Source organism: Somniosus microcephalus, chromosome 3 (assembly GCF_052327205.1).
Source record: "Somniosus microcephalus isolate GS21.2 chromosome 3, FLI_Smic_1.0, whole genome shotgun sequence".
NCBI lineage: Eukaryota > Metazoa > Chordata > Chondrichthyes > Squaliformes > Somniosidae > Somniosus > Somniosus microcephalus.
Window position 1 is genome coordinate 367,130,662 of NC_140989.1, and position 22,128 is coordinate 367,152,789.

The 22,128-nt window shown below is 47.5% G+C and overlaps 1 protein-coding gene across 1 annotated transcript in view; it reads right to left on the reverse strand.

Annotated features, from left to right (window-relative positions):
* col24a1 (collagen type XXIV alpha 1) overlaps positions 1-22,128 on the reverse strand; it is a 677,579-nt gene that overhangs the window by 394,688 nt on the left and 260,763 nt on the right. The window contains exons 8-10 of the mRNA XM_085983549.1: positions 16,188-16,232; positions 11,447-11,500; positions 2,872-2,916 (exon numbers count right to left, since the gene is read on the reverse strand). Coding sequence (XP_085839675.1) covers positions 2,872-2,916; positions 11,447-11,500; positions 16,188-16,232 — 144 coding nt within the window. The remainder of the gene's footprint in view (positions 1-2,871; positions 2,917-11,446; positions 11,501-16,187; positions 16,233-22,128) is intronic.

A 22,128-nucleotide genomic window follows, 5' to 3' on the forward strand; every position in this document is an offset into this window, starting at 1 on the left:
ACCAATCCATTGATATCTTCCTGCAGTCTGCAGCTTTCTTCTTCATTATCAACCACACGGCCAATTTTGCAAACTTCTTAATCATACTTCCTACATTCAAGTCCAAATCATTGATATGTACCACAAAAAGCAAAGGACCCAGTGCTGAGCCCTGCGGAACCCCACTGGAAACAGCCTTCCAGTCACAAAAACACCCTTCGACCATTACCCTTTGTTTCCTGTCTCTGAGCCAATTTTGGATCCAAATTACCACTTTGCCTTGGATCCCATGGGCTTTTACTTTTGTGACCTGTCTGCCATGTGGGACTTTATCTAAAACCTTGCTAAAATCCATATAGAGTACATCAAACGCACTACCCTCATCGACCCTCCTTGTTACCTCCTCAAAAAATTCAATCAAGTTAGTCAGACACGGCCTTCCCTTAACAAATCCATGCTGACTGTCCCTGATTATTCCGTGTCTTTCTAAATGAAGATTTATCCTGTCCCTCAGAATTTTTTCCAATAATTTGCCCACTACTGAGGTTAGGCTGACTGGCCTGTAATTACTCGGCCTATCACTTTCTCCCTTTTTACCACATTAGCAGTCCTCTGGCACCGCAGCTGTAGCCAGAGACGATTGGAAAATGATAGAATTCATAGAATTATAGAATCACACAGCACAGAAGGCAGCCATTCGGCCCATCGAGCCTGTGCCGGCTCTTTGAAAGAGCTCTCCAATTAATCCCACTCTCCCACTCTTTCCCCAGAGCCCTGCAAATGTTACCTTTTCAAGTATTTCTCCAATTCCCTTCTGAAATTGAATCTGCTTCCACCGCCCTTTCAGGCAGCGCATTCCAGATCACAACAACTCGCTGTAAAAACATTCTCCTCATCTCCCCTCTGGTTCTTTTGCCAACTCCCTTCACTCTGTGTCCTCTGGTTACCGACCCTCCTGCTACTGGGAACAGTTCCTCCTTATTTACTCAATCAAAACCATTTTTGTAATTCTCTGATAAGTGTTGTACTCAAATATAACTGACATCTCTGGCCAAGCTTCTGTGCGCGCTGACCTTGATTTTCCGCCAATTGTAGGGCACAGGAGAACGGTCGTAGGCTAGAGAGTGCAGAAATGGGGCATCTCGGCCTCCATTCTCAGAATTTTACAAATGTCTTAGTCAGCTAGAACTGGAATCTTGCTGGAATGATTGCGCTGCAGAAATCTCCACCTGGGGAATAAAGAAAAGCGTACCAAGAAGACTTCTACTGATTCCCAATCGTCTTCACACTGGCCTTCCATCCGGCAGGAGGTCGAGGGGCAGCTTCCGCACTCAGGCCGCAGTTAAAATCGCTGTCGGGGCCCAACGACATCATCGGACCTCAATTAGCATATGCTAATTAGGACCCCGCTGGCCTTTGGGTTGGGCGACTGAGGCAATCCGTCCCGAAGACTTGGTTAAGATCGCTAACGGTAGGAACCGGGCGGCGTTACGGCAGAGAACGTTTGATACTTGTTTAAAAGACTAAAAATAACGGATTTGGAATTAAACCCTCGCTTTCTTGGTAAAGAGCATAGAAACATAGAAATATAGAAGATAGGAGCAGGAGTAAGCTATTCGGCCCCTCGAGCCTGCTCCGCCATTCAATGCGATCATGGCTGATCATCCAAATTCAGTACCCTGTCCCTGCCTTCTCCCCATATCCCTTGATCCCTTTAGCCTTAAGAAATATATCTAACTCCTTCTTGAATATATTTAATGAATTGGCCTCAACTGCCCTGTGTGGCAGAGAATTCCACAGGTTCACCACTCTCTGGGTGAAGAAATTCCTCCTCATCTCAGTCCTAAATGGCTTACCCCTTATCCTTAGACTGTGACCCCTGGTTCTGGACTCCCCCGCCATGGCTGCTTCTAGCGACACCGCTATTGCCGGCCAAAATGGAGATGGTCGCGCCTGGAGACCGCACTGCTGTAACTGACTGGGATCGATTTTACGCACATCATTTGTATTATGTAACTATCCTCCACTCACTGCACATTGCTGGAGAAATAATCCTGCTTGTATCAGGAGAATTTGCTGTCGTTTCGATCAGGAGTTCTGTTTGCTCTAGTTCTTTTAAATAGACTTTGTGGACTGTTTGCTGTAGTGCGCTGTTTGTATCGACTCTGTTTGCTGTTTAGTTAGACTCTGTTTGCTGAGTAACTAGACAGTTTGCCCTGAGTTCCACCCCGCTTCCAACTCATTGGCTGACACAATGGAGTGAATAGACACTCTGAAGGAAGACAGCTGTCAGCTTGACTGAAGTCACGATAAATATTGCGCAGGATGCTGAGAGAGGGCAACGTGTGAAATGGAGCCAGGGTGAAATGGAGCTTTGCTAAGATTATACCTGAATCAGTAACCGATAAGGGGAAACAATGCGGGCAGGTGCAGAGATACGGGTGCAAGTCCGGCAAACTGATAAGAGATTCTTTGATGTTTGATAATTGAACATCAGATTTTGGAAAGGAAACCATATAAAACAGCGCATGCTACAAGAGTTGATCAGGAGAACCACGGAAGACATCATCAACAACAACAACTTGCATTTATATGGCAACTTTAACATTGTAAAACGTCCCAAGGTGCTTCACAGGAGCGATTATCCAACAAAATTTGACACCGAGCCACTTAAGGACAGGTGAAGAGGTATGTTTTAAGGAGCGTCTTAAAGGAGGAGGGAGAGGTGGAGAGGGTTTAGGGAGGGAAGGGCCTGTTTCTGTGCTGTGCATTCTATGTAATTCTATGTAAACGTACTGGGAGTGAAAGGCACGTCTCCAAAAACAATTGGGAGGCAAAGATTGCATTTACTTTGCACCTTAATGCTTAAACATCTTTTGTCGTCTTACTCACCCATACACCTTTTGGACCTGGGTTCCCTTCAGGACCAACTAAACCCTGCAAGAAACATAAGAATATAAACGTATTAGTAGGTAAGATTAAAAAATATTGTTCCACACAAAATAAACTTGGTTGACTTTAACAATGTTGTAGGTGACTAATGCACTATGTAACCATCAATGCTGTTTATTCATACATGGGTGTGCCATATCATTCAACACCAAGTACCGAATACAACTTAATCTTTCAATGATCCCTCGCAAATTTTTGTCAGGCAAAATAAATGCTATGAAAAATTGTTGCACCTGTTTTCAAAAGCCTACCAGCAGAATATGAGCAAGAATTACATAACCATTAACTAAGTTAGAACGATGTGCAGCATAAACTAATGGAGCATTTATGAAGAACTCTCAGATTTTGACTGCTACCTTACATCGTGGTTTTTACTTTCTACTGTTAAGTTCGCGCTACACTCAGTGAAACATAATTAGAACAGTTAGGAACTTAGGAACAGGAGAAGGCCAATTCGGCCCCTCGAGCCTGTTCCGCCATTCAATGAGATCATGGCCGATCTGTATCTTAACTCCATCCACCCACCTTGGCTCCATATCCTTTTATACCCTCGCCTCTCAAAAATCTATCGATCTCAGAGTTATTAACTGAGCGAGCATCGACTGCTTTTTGTGGGAGAGAGTTCCACACTTCAACCACCCTCTGCATGACAAAGCGTTTCCTAACTTCTCTCCTGAGCGGCCTGGCTCTGAGTTTAAGGTGATGTCCCCCTTGTCCTCGACTCCCCCCCACACCACCAACCAGCGGAAAAAGCTTCTCTCTCTCTATCCTGTCAATTCCTTTCAAAATCCAAAAAATCTCAATCAAATCACCCCTTGGCCTTCAACATTCCAGGGAATACAAGCCTAGTTTATGTTTGAGAATGTTTCTGATTGGTTTGCATTGATCGGGCTCACCTTCTAATGGTCTCATGTTTGCCTCATTTATCATTGGGCTTGAGATTGGGTGCACAAGATAGAAACATAGAAGATAGGAGCAGGAGTAGGCCATTCGGCCCCTCGAGCCTGCTCCGCCATTTAATGAGATCATGGCTGATCATCCAAATTCAGTACCCTGTCCCTGCTTTCTCCCCATATCCCTTGATCCCTTTAGCCTTAAGAAATATATTTAACTCCTTCTTGAATATATTTAATGAATTGGCCTCCACTGCCTTCTGTGGTAGAGAATTCCACAGGTTCACCACTCTCTGGGTGAAGAAATTCCTCCTCATCTCTGTCCTAAATGGCCTACCCCTTATCCTTAGACTGTAACCCCTGGTTCTGGACTCCCCCGCCATCGGGAACATCCTTCCTGCATCTGGTCTGTCTAGTCCTGTTAGAATTTTATAAGTTTCAATGAGATCCCCTCTCATTCTTCTGAACTCCAGCAAATATAAGCCCAATCGACCCAATCTCTCCTCATACGTCATTCCTGCCATCCCAGGTATCAGTCTGGTGAATCTTTGCTGCACTCCCTCCATGGCAAGAACATCCTTCCTCAGATAAGGCGACCAAAACTGCACACAATACTCAAGGTGTGGTCTCACCAAGGCCCTGTACAACTGCAGCAAGACATCCTTGCTCCTGTACTCAAACCCTCTTGCTACGAAGGCCAACATACCATTTGCCTTCTTAACCACCTGCTGCACCTGCATGCTTACCTTCAGCGACTGGTGCACAAGGACACCCAGGTCTCGTTGCACTTCCCCTTCTCCCAATCTATTGCCATTCAGATAATAATCTGCCTTCCTGTTTTTGCCACCAAAGTGGATAACCTCGCATTTATCCACATTATATTGCATCTACCATGCATCTGCCCAATCGCCCAACCCGTCCAAATCATACTGGAGTTTCTCGGCATCCTCCTCACAGCACACACGCCCACCCAGCTTTGTGTCATCTGCAAACTTGGCGATATTACATCTAGTTCCCTCGTCTAGATCATTAATATATATTGTGAATAGCTGAGGTCCTAGGACCGATCCCTGCGGTACCCCACTAGTCACTGTCTGCCACTCGGAAAAGGACCCGTTTATTCCAACTCTTTGCTTCCTGTCTGCCAACCAGTTCTCTATCCAAGCCTGAGGGCGCGGCCGTCAATGGCGGAGCGAAGGAAATCAGGGATGAGCAACAGCCAAAATTGGAGGAGCGCAGAGAGACCTCGGAGGGTTGTAGGGCTGAAGGAGGTTACAGAGATAGGGAGTGGCATAGAGAGGAATATGGAAAAAAATTGACTTGTGTTATGTTACTTCAATGGCTAAAGATAGACATTCTGGGACATAAATGTATGCAGTGGTCCCCAATACTTTGTTTTCATGAAGAACTTTTAAAAAACATTATGCATTAAGCTGATTCTAACACGTAAATTCTTCATGTACGTGGATTGGCTACAATCATGAACATTCATTGGGAGCTGTGCATATGAGAGAAGACATTGAAAGCAGGTGGGAATTTTTCCTCCCATGGGTTTATTCATCAAATTTATTGAACTACAATTCCACAACTTGCCTTGGCCGAGATTTGAACTCACGACCTCTGGATTGCTATTCCAGTACCTATAAACCACTGTACCACAGCGCTCCTAGCTGGAAGACCACTCTTGGCCATAATTGGTGATGGTCACCACTACCTGAATCACTAAATGTAGCGACGCAGGTTAATAAGGCCATAAAAAAAGCAAGCCAAGCACTGAGGGTCATCTTAGAGGAATAGAATTGAGAAGCAGAGAAGTTATGTCAAACCTGCATAGCCACACTGGGAGCACTGTGACCAGTCCTGGTCTCCATATTATAAAAAGGATATAGAGGCACTGGAAAAGGTACATAAAAAGATTCACAAGGATGATACCAGAACTGAGAGGTTTTAACTATCACGAAAGACTGAACAGGCTGGGGCTCTTTTCTCTAGATAGAGGTCTTTAAGATTATGAAAGGGTTTGATATGGCAGGTGTAGAGAAGATGTTTCCACTTGTGGGGCATGCTAAAACTAGAGGCCATGAATATAAGACAGTCACTAATAAATCCCATCAGTAATTCAGGAGAAACTTCTTTACCCAGAGAGTGGTGAGAACGTGGAACTCGCTACCACAGGGAGTGGTTGGAGCGACTAGTATAGATACATTTAAAGGGGTAAGAACATAAGAAATAGGAGCAGGAGTCGGCCATTCGGCCCCTTGAGCCTGCTCCGCCATTCAATATGATCATGGCTGATCTTCTACCTCATCTCCACTTTCCTGCACTATCCCCATGTCCCTTGATTCCCTTAATATCCAAAAATCTATCGATCTCTGTCTTGAATATACTCAACGACTGAGCCTCCACAGCCCTCTGGGGTAGAGAATTCCAAAGATTCACCACCCTCTGAGTGAAGAAATTTCTTCTCATCTCAGTCCTAAATGGCTGACCCCTTATTCTGAGACTGTGACCCCCGATTCTAGACTCCCCAGCCAGGGGTAACATCCTCCCAGCATCTACCCTGTCGAGCCCTGTATGAATTTTGTATGTTTCAATGAGATCACCTCTCATTCTTCTAAACTCTAGAGAATATAGGCGTTGTCTACTCAATCTCTCCTCATAGGACAATCCCCTCATCCCAGGAACCAGTCTGGTGAACCTTCATTGCACTCCCTCTATGGCAAGTATATCCTTCCTTAGGTAAGGAGACCAAAACTGTACACAATACTCCAGGATAACAACAGAAAATGCTGGAAAAACTCAGCAGGCCAGGCAACATCCGTGGAGAGAAATTAGAGTCAACGTTTCGGGTCAAAACCCTTTATCAAGACTAAAGAGGCACAGGGAATGAAATAGATTAAGAGGCCAGGCTGGGAGAGAACAAAAGAGAAGAGACATTAAGAGATATTCAAAACCAGACGAGATGGTGATAGGACTAGTGGAGACAAAAGACGGCTCTAGATTAGGTGTGAAATGCGCTGGCAGAATGGGAGACAGCTGCCATGTGGGAGAGAGAAAAAAAAGGAAAGGGGGGGAGGGAAAAACCAAAACAAAGGTGTGGATAAAACATATAAGTAAAAATGTAATAGGGGCCGAGGTTATGATCTGAAATTGTTGAACTCGATATTGAGTCCGGAAGGCTGTAAAGTGCCTAATCGGAAGATGAGGTGCTGTTCCTCGAGTTTACGTTGAGCTTCCGTGGAACAATGCAAGAGCCTGAGTACAGTGAGGTCTGAGTGGGAATGGGGCGGTGAATTAAAATGACAGGCGACCGGAAGCTCGGGGTCCCCCTTGCGGACTGAACGGAGGTGATCCGCAAAGCGGTCACCCAATCTGCGTTTGGTCTCCCCAGTGTAGAGGAGACCGCATCATGAGCAGCGAATACATTCTCACGATGCGGTCTCCTCTACATTGGGGAGACCAAACGCAGATTGGGTGACCGCTTTGCGGAACACCTCCGTTCAGTCTGTAAGGGGGACCCTGAGCTTCCGGTCGCCTGTCATTTTAATTCACCGCCCCAATCCCACTCAGACCTCACCGTCCTTGGCCTCTTGCATTGTTCCACGGAAGCTCAACGTAAACTCAAAGAACAGCACCTCATCTTCCGATTAGGCACTCTGCAGCCTTCTGGACTCAATATCGAGTTCAACAATTTCAGATCATAACCTCGGCCCCCATTACATTTTGACTTATATTTTTTATCCACACCTTTGTTTTGGTTTCCCCCCTCCTTTCCTTTTTTTCCCTCTCTCCCACATGGCAGCTGTCTCTCATTCTGCCAGCGCATTTTACACCTAATCTAGAGCCGTCTTTTGTCTCCACTAGTCCTATCACCATCTCATCTCGTTTTGAATACCTCTTAATGTCTCTTCTTCTCTTTTGTTCTCTCCCAGCCTGGCCTCTTAATCTATTTCATTCCCTGTGCCTCTTTAGTTTTGATAAAGGGTTTTGACCCGAAACGTCGACTCTAATTTCTCTCCACGGATGTTGCCTGGCCTGCTGAGTTTTTCCAGCATTTTCTGTTGTTATTTCGGATTTCCAGCATCTGCAGTATTTTGCTATCACAATACTCCAGGTGTGGTCTCACCAGGGCCCAATATAATTGCAGTAAGACATCTTTACTCTTATACTCAAATCCTCTTGTAACAAAGGCCAACCTACCATTTGCTTTCTTAATTGCTTGCTGTACCTGCAAGTTAACTTTCAGTGATTCGTGTACAAGGACACCCAGGTCCCTCTGAACACATTTCCCAATCTTTCACCATTTAAAAAATACTCTGTTTTTCTATTTTTCCTACCAAAGTGGATAACTTCACATTTCTCCACATTATATTCCATTTGCCATGTTTTTGCCCACTGGACTCAACATAGAGTTCAACAATTTCAGATCATAACCTCGGCCCCTATCATATATATATATAATTTTCTTTTTTTTTATCCACACTTTTTGTTTGGCCTTTTTTTCTTCCCTCCCACGTGGCAGCTGTCCTTCACTCTGCCAGCGCAATCCACACTTCATCTGGAGCCATCCTTCGTTCCTTAACCTGTCCCATTACCATCTCCTCCCGCCTTGAGTATCTCTTATTGTCTCTCAATGTCTCTTAATCTCTCCTGTTTTCTATCCTATCTCTGACCTTCCCTTTTGTTCTTTCATCCCCTCCCCCTTTTCCCAGCCCCTAAACTTGCTTTCCATTTCCTGCCTTTTTCCAGTTCTGACGAAAGGTCATCGACCTGAAACGTTGACACTGTTTCTCTCTCCGCGAATGCTGCCTGGCCTGCTGAGTTTTTCCAGCGTTTCCTGTTGTTATTTCGGATCTCCAGCATCCACAGTATTTTGCTAATGTAATATATCCAAGTTTGCTGATGATACAAAGCTGGGTGGGAATGTAAGTTGTGAGGAGGATGCAAGGAGGCTTCAAGGGCATATAGGCAGTTTAAGTGAATGGGTAAGAACATGGCAAATGGAGAAATGTGAAGTTATCCACTTTGGTAGGAAAAATAGAAAACCAGAGTATTTTTTAAATGGTGAAAGATTGGGAAATGTGTTCAGAGGGACCTGAGTGTCCTTGTACATGAGTCACTGAAAGTTAACATGTAGGTACAGCAAGGAATTAAGAAAGCAAATGGTATGTTAGCCTTTGTTACAAGAGGGTTTGAGTATAAGAGTAAAGACGTCTTACTGCAATTATATAGGGCCCTGGTGAGACCACACCTGGAGTACTGTGTACAGTTTTGGCCTCCTTACCAAAGAAAGGATATACTTACCATAGAGTGAGTGCAACGAAGGTTCACCAGACTGGTTCCTGGGATGGGGGGATTGTCCTATGAGGAGAGATTGAGTAGACTAGGCCTATATTCTCTAGAGTTTAGAAGAATGAGAGGTGACCTCATTGAAACATACAAAATTCTTACAGGGCTTGACAGGGTAGATGCAGGGAGGATGTTTCCCCTGGCTGGGGAGTCTAGAACCAGGGGTCACAGTCTCAGAATAAAGGGTCGGTCATTTAGGACTGAGATGAGGAGAAATTTCTTCACTCAGAGGGTGGTGAATCTTTGGAATTCTCTACCCCAGAGGGCTGTGGAGACTCAGTCGTTGAGTATATTCAAGGCTGAGATCGATAAATTTTTGGATATTAAGGGAATCAAGGGATATGGGGATAGTGCAGGATATGTTACATTTGATCCCCTCATCCAAATCATTGATGTAGATTGTGAATAGCTGAGGCACAAGCACTGATCCTTGCGATACCCCACTAGTTACAGCCTGCCAACCTGAAAATGACCCGTTTATTCCTACTCTCTGTTTTCTGTCCATTAACCAATCCTCAATCTATGCTAGTACATTACCCCCAATCACATGAGCCCTAATTTTGTTTAATAACCTCTTGTGTGGCACCTTATCGAATGCCTTCTGAAAATCCAAATACACCACATCCACTGGTTCCCCTCATCTATTCTATTAGTTACAACCTCAAAAACATGATTTCCCTTTCATAAATCCGTGTTGACTCTGCCCAATCCTATTATTATTTTCTAAATGCTCTGTTACCACATCCTTAATAATAGATTCTAGCATTTTCCTACTACTGATGTCAGGTTAACTGGTCTGTCGTTCCCCGTTTTCTCTCTCCCTCCTTTCTTAAATAGTGGGGTTACATTTGCACCTTCCATTCCGCGGGAACGTTCTAGAATCAATGGAGTTTTGGAAGATGGCAACCAATGCATCCACTGTCTCTATAGCACCTCTTTCAAACCCCTAGGATGTAGGCCATCAGGTCCAGGGGATTTATCAGCTTTCAGTCCCATTAATTTCTCCAGTACTAATTTTTTACTAATACTAATTTTTTTCAGTTCCTCATTCTCACTCGACCCTTGGTTCTCCACTATTTCCGGGAGGTTTTGCGTCTTCTTCCGTGAAGAGAGTCACAAAGTATTTGTTTAATTTCTCTCCCATTGCCTTATTCCCCATTATAATTTCTCCTGTCTCAGCCTGTAAGGGACCCACATTTACTTTCACTAATCTTTTCCTTTTTACATACCTATAGAAGCTTTTACAATCTGTTTTTATGTCACTCGCTAGTTTACTCTCATTCTATTTTCCCTTTCTTTATCAATTTCTTGGTCCTCCTCTGCTGAATTCTAAAATCCTCCCAATCCTCAGGCTTACTACTCATTTTGGCAACATTATAAGCCTCTTCCTTTGATCTAATACTATCTTTAACTTCTCTTGTTAGCCACTGTTGGACCACTTTTCCTGTGGGGTTTTTGTGCCTTAAAGGAATGTATATTTGTTGTAAATTATGTATTAATTCTTCAAATGCTAGCCATTGCTTCTCTACTGTCATACCTTTTAATATAGTTTCCCAATCTACCTTAGCCAACTTAATCCTCATACCTATGCAGTTTGCTTGGTATAGATTTAAGACCCTAGTTTCGGGTTTAACTAAATCACTTTCAAAATTAATATAAAATTCTATCATATTATGGTCACTCTTCCCTAAGAGCCTCTTTACTACAAGGTTATTAATTAACCCTTTCTCATTGCACAATACTAGGTCTAACATAGCCTGTTCCCTAGTTGGTTCCTAGTTGGTAAGATGGATAACCACACGAGGGAGAAAGGAAAAGAAGGATGTGTTGATGGGGTGAGATGAAGAGGGGTGGGAGAAGGCTCGTGTGGAGCAGAAACACCGGCACGGACCAGTTGGGCCGAATGGCCTGTTTCTGCGCTGTAGATTCTATAAAACACCAAATATTCCAAAAGAGAAAAATATAAGACAGGGAATCAAAAAAGGTGAAGTGGAATAGTCGAATTGGTTTAAAGGTAAAAGCATTCATACAACAACAACAGCAAAGTGCATTTATATAGCACCTTTAACATAGTAAATCTTTCCAAGGTGCTTCACAGGAGCGATTATCAAACAAAACACAAATGTATCAATCTTATTCCAAGATTCCGGTAACTGAGCAAAAGCAGACACTGGATGCAGTGCTGTGGTGACAAAAAAAAGTTTCAAGATTTTTGAAGGAAACAGCTTCAAACACGAAAACCCCCTCCAAAATCCAAAGTATAGTTACTGCACCTGCCTGCCAGGGTAACCACGCACACCGCGATCTCCATCCAGCCCAGCGAGACCCTGCAGAATAAAAACATCAGACATTGAAACATGTACTGCTGCTAATTAAAAATAACCAGCCGGAGTTTCCGCTTGGGCACAATCGCAAAACTGCACCCAGAACACGCTTGAAAGTTGCGCTGGTTAGGTGAGGCTCCACGCTGCTGCTAACATCCATTTTGCATAATCACACAAGCGTAAGGTCCCGCACGGACCAGCACAGTCGGGCAGCTTATTAGAATGCGATCGTTTCTTTTTTGTTCTTTCCATTAAAAATAATCCTTGACGTGTTTTAAGAGCGGTAACCCGGCGCAGTTTTATTAATTCAGCTGAAAATGAGTTTATCACTGACATGAATCTTGTCATTCATGGGAAATGACTTATGAAATAATACTGGGCGGCCTGCTGGTGGCGCTGTCCAGGGAGAGTATAAATACTCGGGCACGGGCCCAGCTTGCTCAGGACATTCTTTAACAGGAACTAGTGAAGGACACAACTAGATCTCCATGTTGAAAAACAGTTGATTAAAGCCTTGTTTAATACTCAGACCAAGTGCCTAGTAGTTTTCTTACGTCAATCACCAAAACAATACCATTTTTAATCCGGGTGCCCCGTCCTCCACCTGTGAGTAACCCGATTTAAATTCACTGAAAGTGACTTACAAAAACAGTACTGAACCATTTAGTAGTTTCACGGGTGCGCACTGGTCAGTTTCTCAGTAAATTAAATATTTTTTAGTATGAGAAAGCTTTAAAAAGGTGCCGACTGGCGTCCGCGCGGCTCAGAAAATGAGCGCGATTCGAAGAGCCTTCCCGAACCGGTGCAGTCGGCGGAATCTCCCAGCTTCCACCTGGGGGGCGTGGCCAGTTTTGTGGGGCGGGGCCTGATCCAATGGAATCGAATCTTGATCCAGCGGGAAAGATGACGGGAAAACATGAACGCAAGTTGGTTTTGGACGTAATGACAACAACAACAACAACTTGTATTTATATAGTGCCTTTAACATAGTAAAATGTCCCAAGGCGCGGCACAGGAGTGTTGTAGGACAAAAAATTTGACACCGAGCCACATGAGATATTAGGGCAGGTGACCAAAAGCTGGGTCAAAGAGGGAGGTTTTAAGGAGCATCTTAAAGGAGGAGAGAGAGGCGGAGAGGTTTAGGGAGGGAATTCCAGAGCTTGGGGCCCAGGCAACTGAAGGCACGGCCACCAATGGTGGAGCGATTAAAATCAGGGATGGACAAGAGGACAGAATTAGAGGAGCGCGGAGATCTCGGAGGGGGGTGGGCGTTGTGGGGCTGAAGGAGGTTACAGAGATAGGGAGGGGGCGAGGCCATGGAGGGATCTGAAAACAAGGATGAGAATTTTGAAATCGAGGCACTGCTTAACTCACTCACGTTTAAAATTCACCAATCTTTTGCGCTAGTTCGGCCAATTCCGCCAGGATTGCGCCGGTATAAGCAGCAGAAACAAATGGAAACTCGACCCCATCGGCCCATGGCATCAGTCAATACTAAAGTACAATCATTCAATATAGCAACCTCATAGTAGAGTCATATCATGCAATCATCTGCATTTTATTGAGATTTCAGTTCATGTTCACAGATAAGGGCTCGGCCATTGAGGACTGAGAGGAGAAATTTCTTCACTCAGAGGGTTGTGAATCTTTGGAATTCTCTGCCCCAGATGGCTATGGAGGCTCCGTCGAAGATTATATTCAAGACAGAGATCGATAGATCCAAATCCCTCCATGGCCTCGCCTCTCCCTATCGCTGTAATCTCCTCCAGCCTTACAACCCTCTGAGATCTCCGTGCTCCTCCAATTCTGGCCTCTTGTCCATCCCTGATTTTAATCGCTCCACCTTCGGCGGCCGTGCCTTCAGCTGCCTGGGCCCTAAGCTCTGGAATTCCCTCCCTAAACCTCTCTGCCTCTCTACCTCCCTTTCCTCCTTTAACATGCTCCTTAAAACCTACCTCTTTGACCAAGCTTTTGGTCACCTGCCCTATTATCTCCTTCTGTGGTTCAATGTCAATTTTTTGTCTTAAATACTCCTGTGCAGCGCCTTGGGACATTTTACTATGTTAAAGGCGCTGTAAAAATATAAGTTGTTGTTGTTGTTATAGTTCTATAAGATCACTAAATTATTATGGGCCGTATTTTGCGGCCCCTACGGGTGCGTAGGAGGTGGGCACGCGCCCGTAGGGGCTGCGCGAGTGCCGGGTTTGGGCACGCGAAGGGCATGCGCTGAAACCCGGCACTTGCGATCTGTCACGAATCCTCGTGACAGATCCTCCGCAGCCCCGGGAGATGGGCTTCCGCGGGCGGAGAGTGGCGCTATTTGCTCAACTTCCGCCCAGCGAATGCCCGTGAAATTCTTACGCCTGGTCAAAGCAAGCGTAAGGCCTGCTTTGACCAGCGTAAGAGCTTTAAAAAAAACAGAAAAATAACATTTTATCAATAATTATACATTTAAAAACCTGTGAAATAAGGTAAGTTTATTTTTAGCCCCTTTAAAACATGTAAGTTTATTTTTCAAAAAATTAAATTTGTGTTTTAAATATTTACTTAAATGCCATTTTAATTAATTTTAAATAGGTGATTTAAAAAAAAAATGTATTCGATGTCTAGGTGTATTTTTTGGGGTATTCCCATTCCTGCTTATGGGGTTTCAGTACATACGGAATCCCCATAAACATGAATGGGGAATCCCCTTCTGTCATTGGTTGGGCCGGCCCACGTGATCCCAGGCTCGCGAACCGCCTGAACCCTGGGATCACGTGGGTCTCTTCCCGCGGGTACCTGGAGAAGCCCCAGGACCACGAGTCTCCGTGGAGCCCGAGGCCCCGGGTACGCGGGCGTTTTATTTGCAGATCGGAGGCATCTCCCCGCGGGAAGCCTCTGACCACATATTCAGGGCCATTCTGTCCATCCATATGCAAGTTTTAATATCGACAATTTATAACGCTGGAAAAGGCTCTGATTTACAAAGTATTTACAGCACAGAAACAGGCCATTCGGCCCAACTGGTCCGTGCCGGTGTTTGTGCTCCACACCAGCCTCCTCCCACCCCTCTCCATCTCACCCCATCACCATATCCTTCTATTCCTTTCTCCCTCGTGTGATTATCCAGCTTCCCCTTAAGTGTATCTGTGCTATTCGCCTCAACCACTCCCTGTGGGAGCGAGTTCCACATTCTCACCACTCTCTGGGTAAAGAAGTTTCTTCTGAATTCCCTATTGGATTTATTAGTGACTCTCTTATATTTACGGCCCCTAGTTGTAGTCTCACCCACAAGTGGAAACATCTTCTCTGCGTCTGCCCTATCGAACCCCTTTCATAACGTTAAAGACCTCGATCATATTGGCCGTTCCTTCATCTCCCTCCCTGACAGCACTGTGGGAGCACCTTCACCACACGGACTGCAGCGGTTCAAGAAGGTGGCTTGCCACCACCTTCTCGAGGGCAACTAGGGATGGGCAATAAATGGCCAGCGACACCCACATCCTGTGAATGAATTTTAAAAAAAGGTCACCCCTCAGCCTTCTCTTTTCTAGAGAAAAGAGCCCCAGCCTGTTCAGTCTTTCCTGATATAACCTCACAGTTCTGGTATCTTCACCTTGTGAATCTTTATTGCACCTTCTCCAGTGCCTCGATATCGATCAATAGGGTTCAAGGTGACATCTCTAGGGCGGGGGGCTAATATTTTAAGTTAAAATCGTGTCGCGGCAACAATGGCGTTATTGGGCCTGGACTTTCATGTTTCAATCAGGCCCCTGCCTCCTTGTGACGGGCGACTTCCGAACTGCCGGAATCCTGTGATGCATAGGTGTAAACTCCACAGAGCAATGGATTCCCTGGCTTTGTAATATTTGCTTACCTGTAGGGGTGGATTTTGAACTTCCTGCCCAGGGTGTACAACTGGTGTTGCCAATTTGGCCGCCCGTTCATTGGGAATTTTAATTCGGCGGTTTCTATAATGGGCGGCCAATCCGTAACAACGGCAACTTGCATTTATATAGCGCCTGTAACGTAGTGAAAATGTCCCAAGGCGAGCGATGCCTACATCCTATAAACAATTTTTTTTTTAATCCTCGGTTCAACTGCTTATACTTCCTGACAACAACAACTAGCTCTTTTAATGTAGTAAAACGTCCCAAGGTGCTTCACAGGAGTGATTATCAAACAAAATTTGACACCGAGCCACATAAGGAGATTTTAGGGCAGATGACCAAAAGCTTGGTCAAAGAGGTAGGTTTTAAGGAACGTCTTAAAGGAGGAAAGAGAGAGAGGCGGAGAGGTTTAGGGAGGGAATTCCAGAGCTTGGGGCCCAGGCGGCTGAAGGCACGGCCGCCAATGGTGGAGTGATGAAAATCGTGGATGCACAAGAGGCCAGAGTCGGAGGAGCGCAGAGATCTCGGAGGGTTGTGGGGCTGGAGGAGGTTGCAGAGGTAGGGAGGGGGGCAAGGAGGCCATGGAGGGATTTGAAAACAAGGATGAAAATGTTTTGATCGAGGCATTGCCGGACCGGGAGCCAATGTAGGTCCGCGAGCACAGGGGGGTGATGGGCGAATGGGACGGTGCGAGTTCGGATACGGGCCGGCAGTATTACGCCCCAGGGGAACAGCAAGCTAGAAATTCAACCCCGTGACAGGCAACACTTTACAAAATCATATTGCAATGTAAACGTCAGCACACAGACAGTACGTACTTGTTCCCCTAGTGGTCCGGGCGGTCCTTGATATCCTTTGGGACCCTGAAACAGAAATAATCAGAAAGGCTGTAGTTTTTTGGTGTGTCAAGTAGTCTCAAACTTAACACACTGTGCCGACACTTCAAATGCTTGACACGGCATAATTAGAGGCAGATAGCCTTTGAAGATGCAAAGGTTCATTTACTTTGTTCTCATATGATAGGTTTTTACCAGAGCTAAACCAAAATAGATCCCGAAACAAAGTTGTTTTTTTTTAAAAAAAAACAATTTTCACTTATAACAGCATTACCTCCTGATATTTTCCGGGCAAACACTTTCTCTATTTTTTGCCAAACACTATAAGGCCACGAAGCAAGTTGTCAAATAACCATAGATTCATACAGCACAGAAGGCGGCCATTCGGCCCATCGTGCCTGTGCCGGCTCTTTGAAAGAGCTCTCCAATTAGTCCCACTCCCCCTGCTCTTTCCCCACAGCCCTGCAAATTTTCCCCTTCAAATATTTATCCTTTTGCAAGTCACTATTGAATCTGCTTCCACCGCCCTTTCAGGCAGCGCGTTCCAGATCACAACAACTCGCTGCGTAAAAAAAATTCGCCTCTGGTTCTTTGTCAATTACTTTAAATCTGTGTCCTCTGGTTACCGACCCTCCTGCCATTGGAAACAGTTTCTCCTTATTTACTCGATCAAAACCGTAATGATTTTGAACACCTCTATTAAATCTCCCCTTAACCTTCTCTGCTCTAAGGAGAACAATCCCAGCTTCTCCAGTCTCTCCACATAACTGAAGTCCCTCATCCCTGGCACCATTCTAGTAAATCTCCTCTGCACCCTCTCCAAGGCCTTGACATCCTTCATAAAGTGTGGAGCCCAGAATTGGACACAATACTCCAGCCGGGGCCTCACCAGAGATTTATAAATGTTGAGCATAACTTCCTTGCTTTTGTGCTCTAACATATGTGGGTCATATTTCATATACTTTATTGAAAAAACGTCGCTGCAATAATTACATAGAATTACACAGAATCTACATCACAGAAACAGGCCATTCGGCCCAACTGGTCCGTGCCGGTGTTTATGCTCCACACGAGCCTCCTCCCACCCCTCTTCATCTCACCGCACCAGGTTATCCATCCATTCCTTTCTCCCTCATGTGTTTGTCTAGCTTCCCCATAAAGACATCTATGCTAGACAACTCAGCTCAGTAGGTGGCACCCTCGCCTCTGATGTCAGAATGGTGGTGGGTTCAAGTCCCACTCCCACAAAAGTCTAGTCCGACGCTTCTAGTGCAGGACTGAGGGAGTGCTGCACTGTCGGAGGGGCAGGACTGAGGGAGCGCTGCACTGTCGGAGGGGCAGTACTGAGGGAGCGCTGCACTGTCGGAGGGGCAGTACTGAGGGAGCGCTGCACTGTCGGAGGGGCAGGACTGAGGGAGCGCTGCACTGTCGGAGGGGCAGTACTGAGGGAGAGCTGCACTGTCGGAGGGGCAGTACTGAGGGAGTGTGGCACTGTCGGAGGGGCAGTACTGAGGGAGTGCCGCACTGTCGGAGGGGCACTACTGAGGGAGAGCTGCACTGTCGGAGGGGCAGTACTGAGGGAGTGCGGCACTGTCGGAGGGGCAGTACTGAGGGAGTGTGGCACTGTCGGAGGGGCAGTACTGAGGGAGTGCCGCACTGTCGGAGGGGCACTACTGAGGGAGTGCCGCACTGTAGGAGGGACAGTACTGAGGGAGTGCTGCACTGTCGGAGGGGCAGTACTGAGGGAGCGCTGCACTGTAGGAGGGGCAGTACTGAGGGAGTGCTGCACTGTAGGAGGGGCAGTACTGAGGGAGTGCCGCACTGTAGGAGGGGCACTACTGAGGGAGTGCCACACTATCGGAGGGGCAGTACTGAGGGAGTGCCGCACTGTCGGATGGCCAGTACTGAAGGAGCGCTGCGCTGTCGGATGGCAGTACTGAGGGAGCGCTGCACTGTAGGAGGGGCAGTACTGAGGGTGTGCTGCACTGTCGGATGGCCAGTACTGAGGGAGCACTGCACTGTCGGAGAGACGTTAAACCCAGGTCCCGTCTGCTCTCTCAAGTGGATGTAAAAGATCCCATGGCACTATTTCGAAGAAGAGCATGGGAGTTATCTGTGATGAAATATTCCATTCATCACTGCCTGTGACTGTGGTTGGTTTCAGGTTTCAGTTCCCTTACCTCAGTTCCGTCTCCTCACCATTGTATTGTATATTGTAATGTATTGTGTGTAGGGCTCCGCCCATACCTGGCCCCTATGTAAGCAAGCTCAGTCTGGCCTCATATCCAGTACTGCAGACCTCCAGATGGAAGATACCTCTCTCCACTGCGTGTTACCTTCTAAGTTAATAAAAGCCTTGTTTTGTTTCGCTAACATCGAGCCTCGGAATTATTGAGGCACATCAATTTTATTAACTTATTTTTCAACACAATGGATCAACTCCTAAAACCCGAACGTTTGGATTTGGACCAGCATGCTTCGGACGCATCGGCACGCTTCGGACACTGGTTTATGTGTATGGAATTCTTCCTGGACAATTCCGCAGCCGTCAAAGACGCTACAGACGCTGCGAGTATGAAACTCGGAATTCTGCGGAATTGGGTAAGCCACCGGTTTACCCCCTCATCCAAGACGCCGACACGTACCTGGCCGCCTGCGACATCTTAAAGGCGCATTACCAGCAGCCTACGAATGAGGTGTATGCTAGGCATCTGCTCGCTACTCGCGCACAGCGACCTGGGGAATCGGTGGAGGAGTTCCTAGGCACCCTGAAAATGCTTGGCAAAGACTGCAAGTGCCAAGATGTAAAAGCCGCAGTGTACACTGACGAGCTTGTTCGCGATGCCTTTATCACAGGCCTCAGCTCCACTTACATCCGGCAGAGACTGCTGGAAAAAACGGGATTGGACCTGAAACAGGCTGCGGACACCGCGCGATCCCTGGATGTGGCCCAGAGAAACTCGGACGCCTACTCTTCAGCCCGCGCCGTCCACGCCGCCACGTGTGCACCAAGGGCGCCGCCATCTTGGAAGGCATCTTCCCCGCCCGGCAGCCCGACACTGTCGGGGCCCCGCTCTCCCCCCAGAAGCCCTACGACAGCCGCGACGCGTCGGGGACCCAACTGCTACTTCTGCGGGCAGCCAAAGCACACCAGAAACCTGTGCCCGGCGAAAGGCACCACCTGCTTTAAGTGCGGTAAGAAGGGGCACTTCGGGAAGGTGTGCAGAGGGAACCCCGCCGGAAAACCCGCCACCGCCGCGTGTGCGCCGTGGGAGCGGCCATCTTGGATGCCATCTTGCCCGACCTCGTGGGGTCTGCCATCTCATGAGCAGACAGCGTGGATGCCATCTTGTCTCGATCAGGGCCCTACAGTGGCATCGGTCACAGTGGACCAGACCAGGCCGCACCCGCTATCCAAATCAATGGTGGACATCGAGGTACACGGGTGCCGGGTTAAATGTTTAATTGACAGTGGAAGCACAGAGAGTTTTATCCACCCTGAGCTGGCACAACAACTCTCCCTAAAGGTGGTCCCTACTCAGGGTACCATCTCTATGGCTGATAAAACCCAGACATCGACCATTCTGGGTTACTGCACGGTACAATTGTCCGTTAACGGAACTGTATACGATAATTTTAAAGTATTAATCATGAAGAATCTATGTGCGAGCGTGATCTTGGGCCTGGATTTCCAGAGCAACCACCAAAGCATCACGCTCAAGTACGGTGGGTCCCAGCCGCCCCTCACAGTGTGCGGTCTGGCTACCCTGAAGGTAAAGCCGCCTTCGCTATTCGCGAACCTTACCCCTAACTGCCGGCCAATAGCGACCAAAAGCAGGAGGTACAGCTGGGAGGACAGGCGGTTTATCGCGACCGAGGTAGACAGGCTCCTGAAAGAGCGCATTATTGAACGCAGCAACAGCCCGTGGCGTGCCCAAGTGGTAGTGGTAAGGGGTAGCGAGAAGAAACGGATGGTGATCGACTATAGCCAAACGATCAACAGGTACACCCAACTAGACGCCTACCCGCTACCCCGCATATCAGAAATGGTGAACCAAATCGCCCAATACCGGGTGTTCTCCACCATCGACCTCAAGTCAGCGTACCACCAGCTCCCTATCAGACCAGAGGACCGCCCGTACACCGCCTTCGAGGCGAACGGACGCCTCTACCAATTCCTCAGAGTCCCCTTTGGGGTGACGAATGGGGTCTCGGTCTTCCAGAGGGAGATGGACCGCATGGTCGATGACCACCACTTGCAGGCAACCTTCCCCCACCTCGACAACGTCACCATCTGCGGTCACAACCAGCAGGATCACGACTCGAACCTCGAGAGGTTCCTGAAAACCGCACAAAAACTCAACCTCACCTACAACGAGGACAAGTGCGTTTTCAACACCACGCGTCTCTGCATACTAGGCAGCGTGGTGGAGAATGGGGAAATCGGACCAGACCCCGACCGATTGCGCCCCCTACGGGAGCTGCCCCTGCCCAACACTCCCAAAGCCCTGAAAAGGTGCCTGGGGTTATTTTCTTATTATTCCCAATGGGTCCCCAACTACTCCGACAAAGCCCGCCCCCTCTTGAAAGCATCCTCTTTTCCGCTCTCTGCTGAGGCCCACGCCGCCTTCAAAAGCATTAAGCAGGATATTGAGCGGGCCACGCTACAGGCAGTGGACGAGAACACTCCCTTTCAAGTGGAAAGTGATGCGTCTGACTTTGCCTTGGCGGCCACCCTCAACCAGGCGGGGCGGCCCGTAGCTTTCTTCTCGAGGACCCTCCAAGGGCCCGAGATCAGACACTCCTCCGTAGAAAAGGAGGCCCAAGCCATCGTGGAGGCAGTGCGCCACTGGCGCCACTACCTAGCCGGCAAACGCTTCACCCTACTTACCGACCAGCGGTCGGTAGCGTTTATGTTCAATAATAAACAGAGGGGGAAGATTTAAAATGATAAGATTCTTAGGTGGTGGATCGAGCTCTCCACCTTCGAGTATGACATCATTTACCGGCCAGGGGCCCTTAACGAATCCCCTGACGCCCTCTCACGAGGGATGTGTGCCAGCGCCACCGGGGATCGGCTACAGACCCTCCACAACGACCTCTGCCACCCAGGGGTCACGCGGCTGTTCCACTTCATAAAGTCCCGTAACTTACCCTACTCGATTGAGGAAGTTCGGTCTCTGACCAGGAACTGCCGCACTTGCGCTGAGTGCAAGCCTCGGTTCTACCGCCCAGATAGAGCCCACTTAATCAAAGCTACACGGCCCTTTGAGCGGCTCAGCTTAGATTTCAAGGGCCCCCTCCCGTCAGTCGACCGCAATGTTTACTTCCTGAACATCGTGGACGAATACTCCCGTTTCCCATTCGCCTTCCCCTGCCCAGACATGACCAGCGCCACGGTCATTAAATGCCTCAACAGCCTGTTCTGCCTGTTCGGTATGCCGAGCTACATCCATACGGATAGGGGGGCGTCCTTCATGAGTGAAGAGCTACGCCAGTACATGCTGTCCAGGGGGATCGCCACGAGCCGCACCACCAGCTACAACCCCCGGGGTAACGGTCAAGTGGAGCGAGAGAACGGGACAGTATGGAAAGCAGTCACTCTAGCTCTAAGGACCAAGGGCCTCCCTATCTCCCGCTGGCAGGAAGTCCTCTCAGATGTGCTCCATTCGATACGGTCGCTATTGTGTACTGCCACTAATGCCACGCCTCATGAACGAATGTTTGTCTTTCCCCGGAAATCCACCTCAGGCGTATCCATGCCGTCATGGCTCTCCACCCCAGGTCCGGTATTCGTGCGAAGGCATGTGAGGGGCCACAAGACGGACCCTCTCGTGGAGCCAGTGCACCTACTCCACACCAACCCCCAATACGTGTATGTCCGGCATGCCGACGGAAGGGAGGACACCGTGTCCATAAAAGA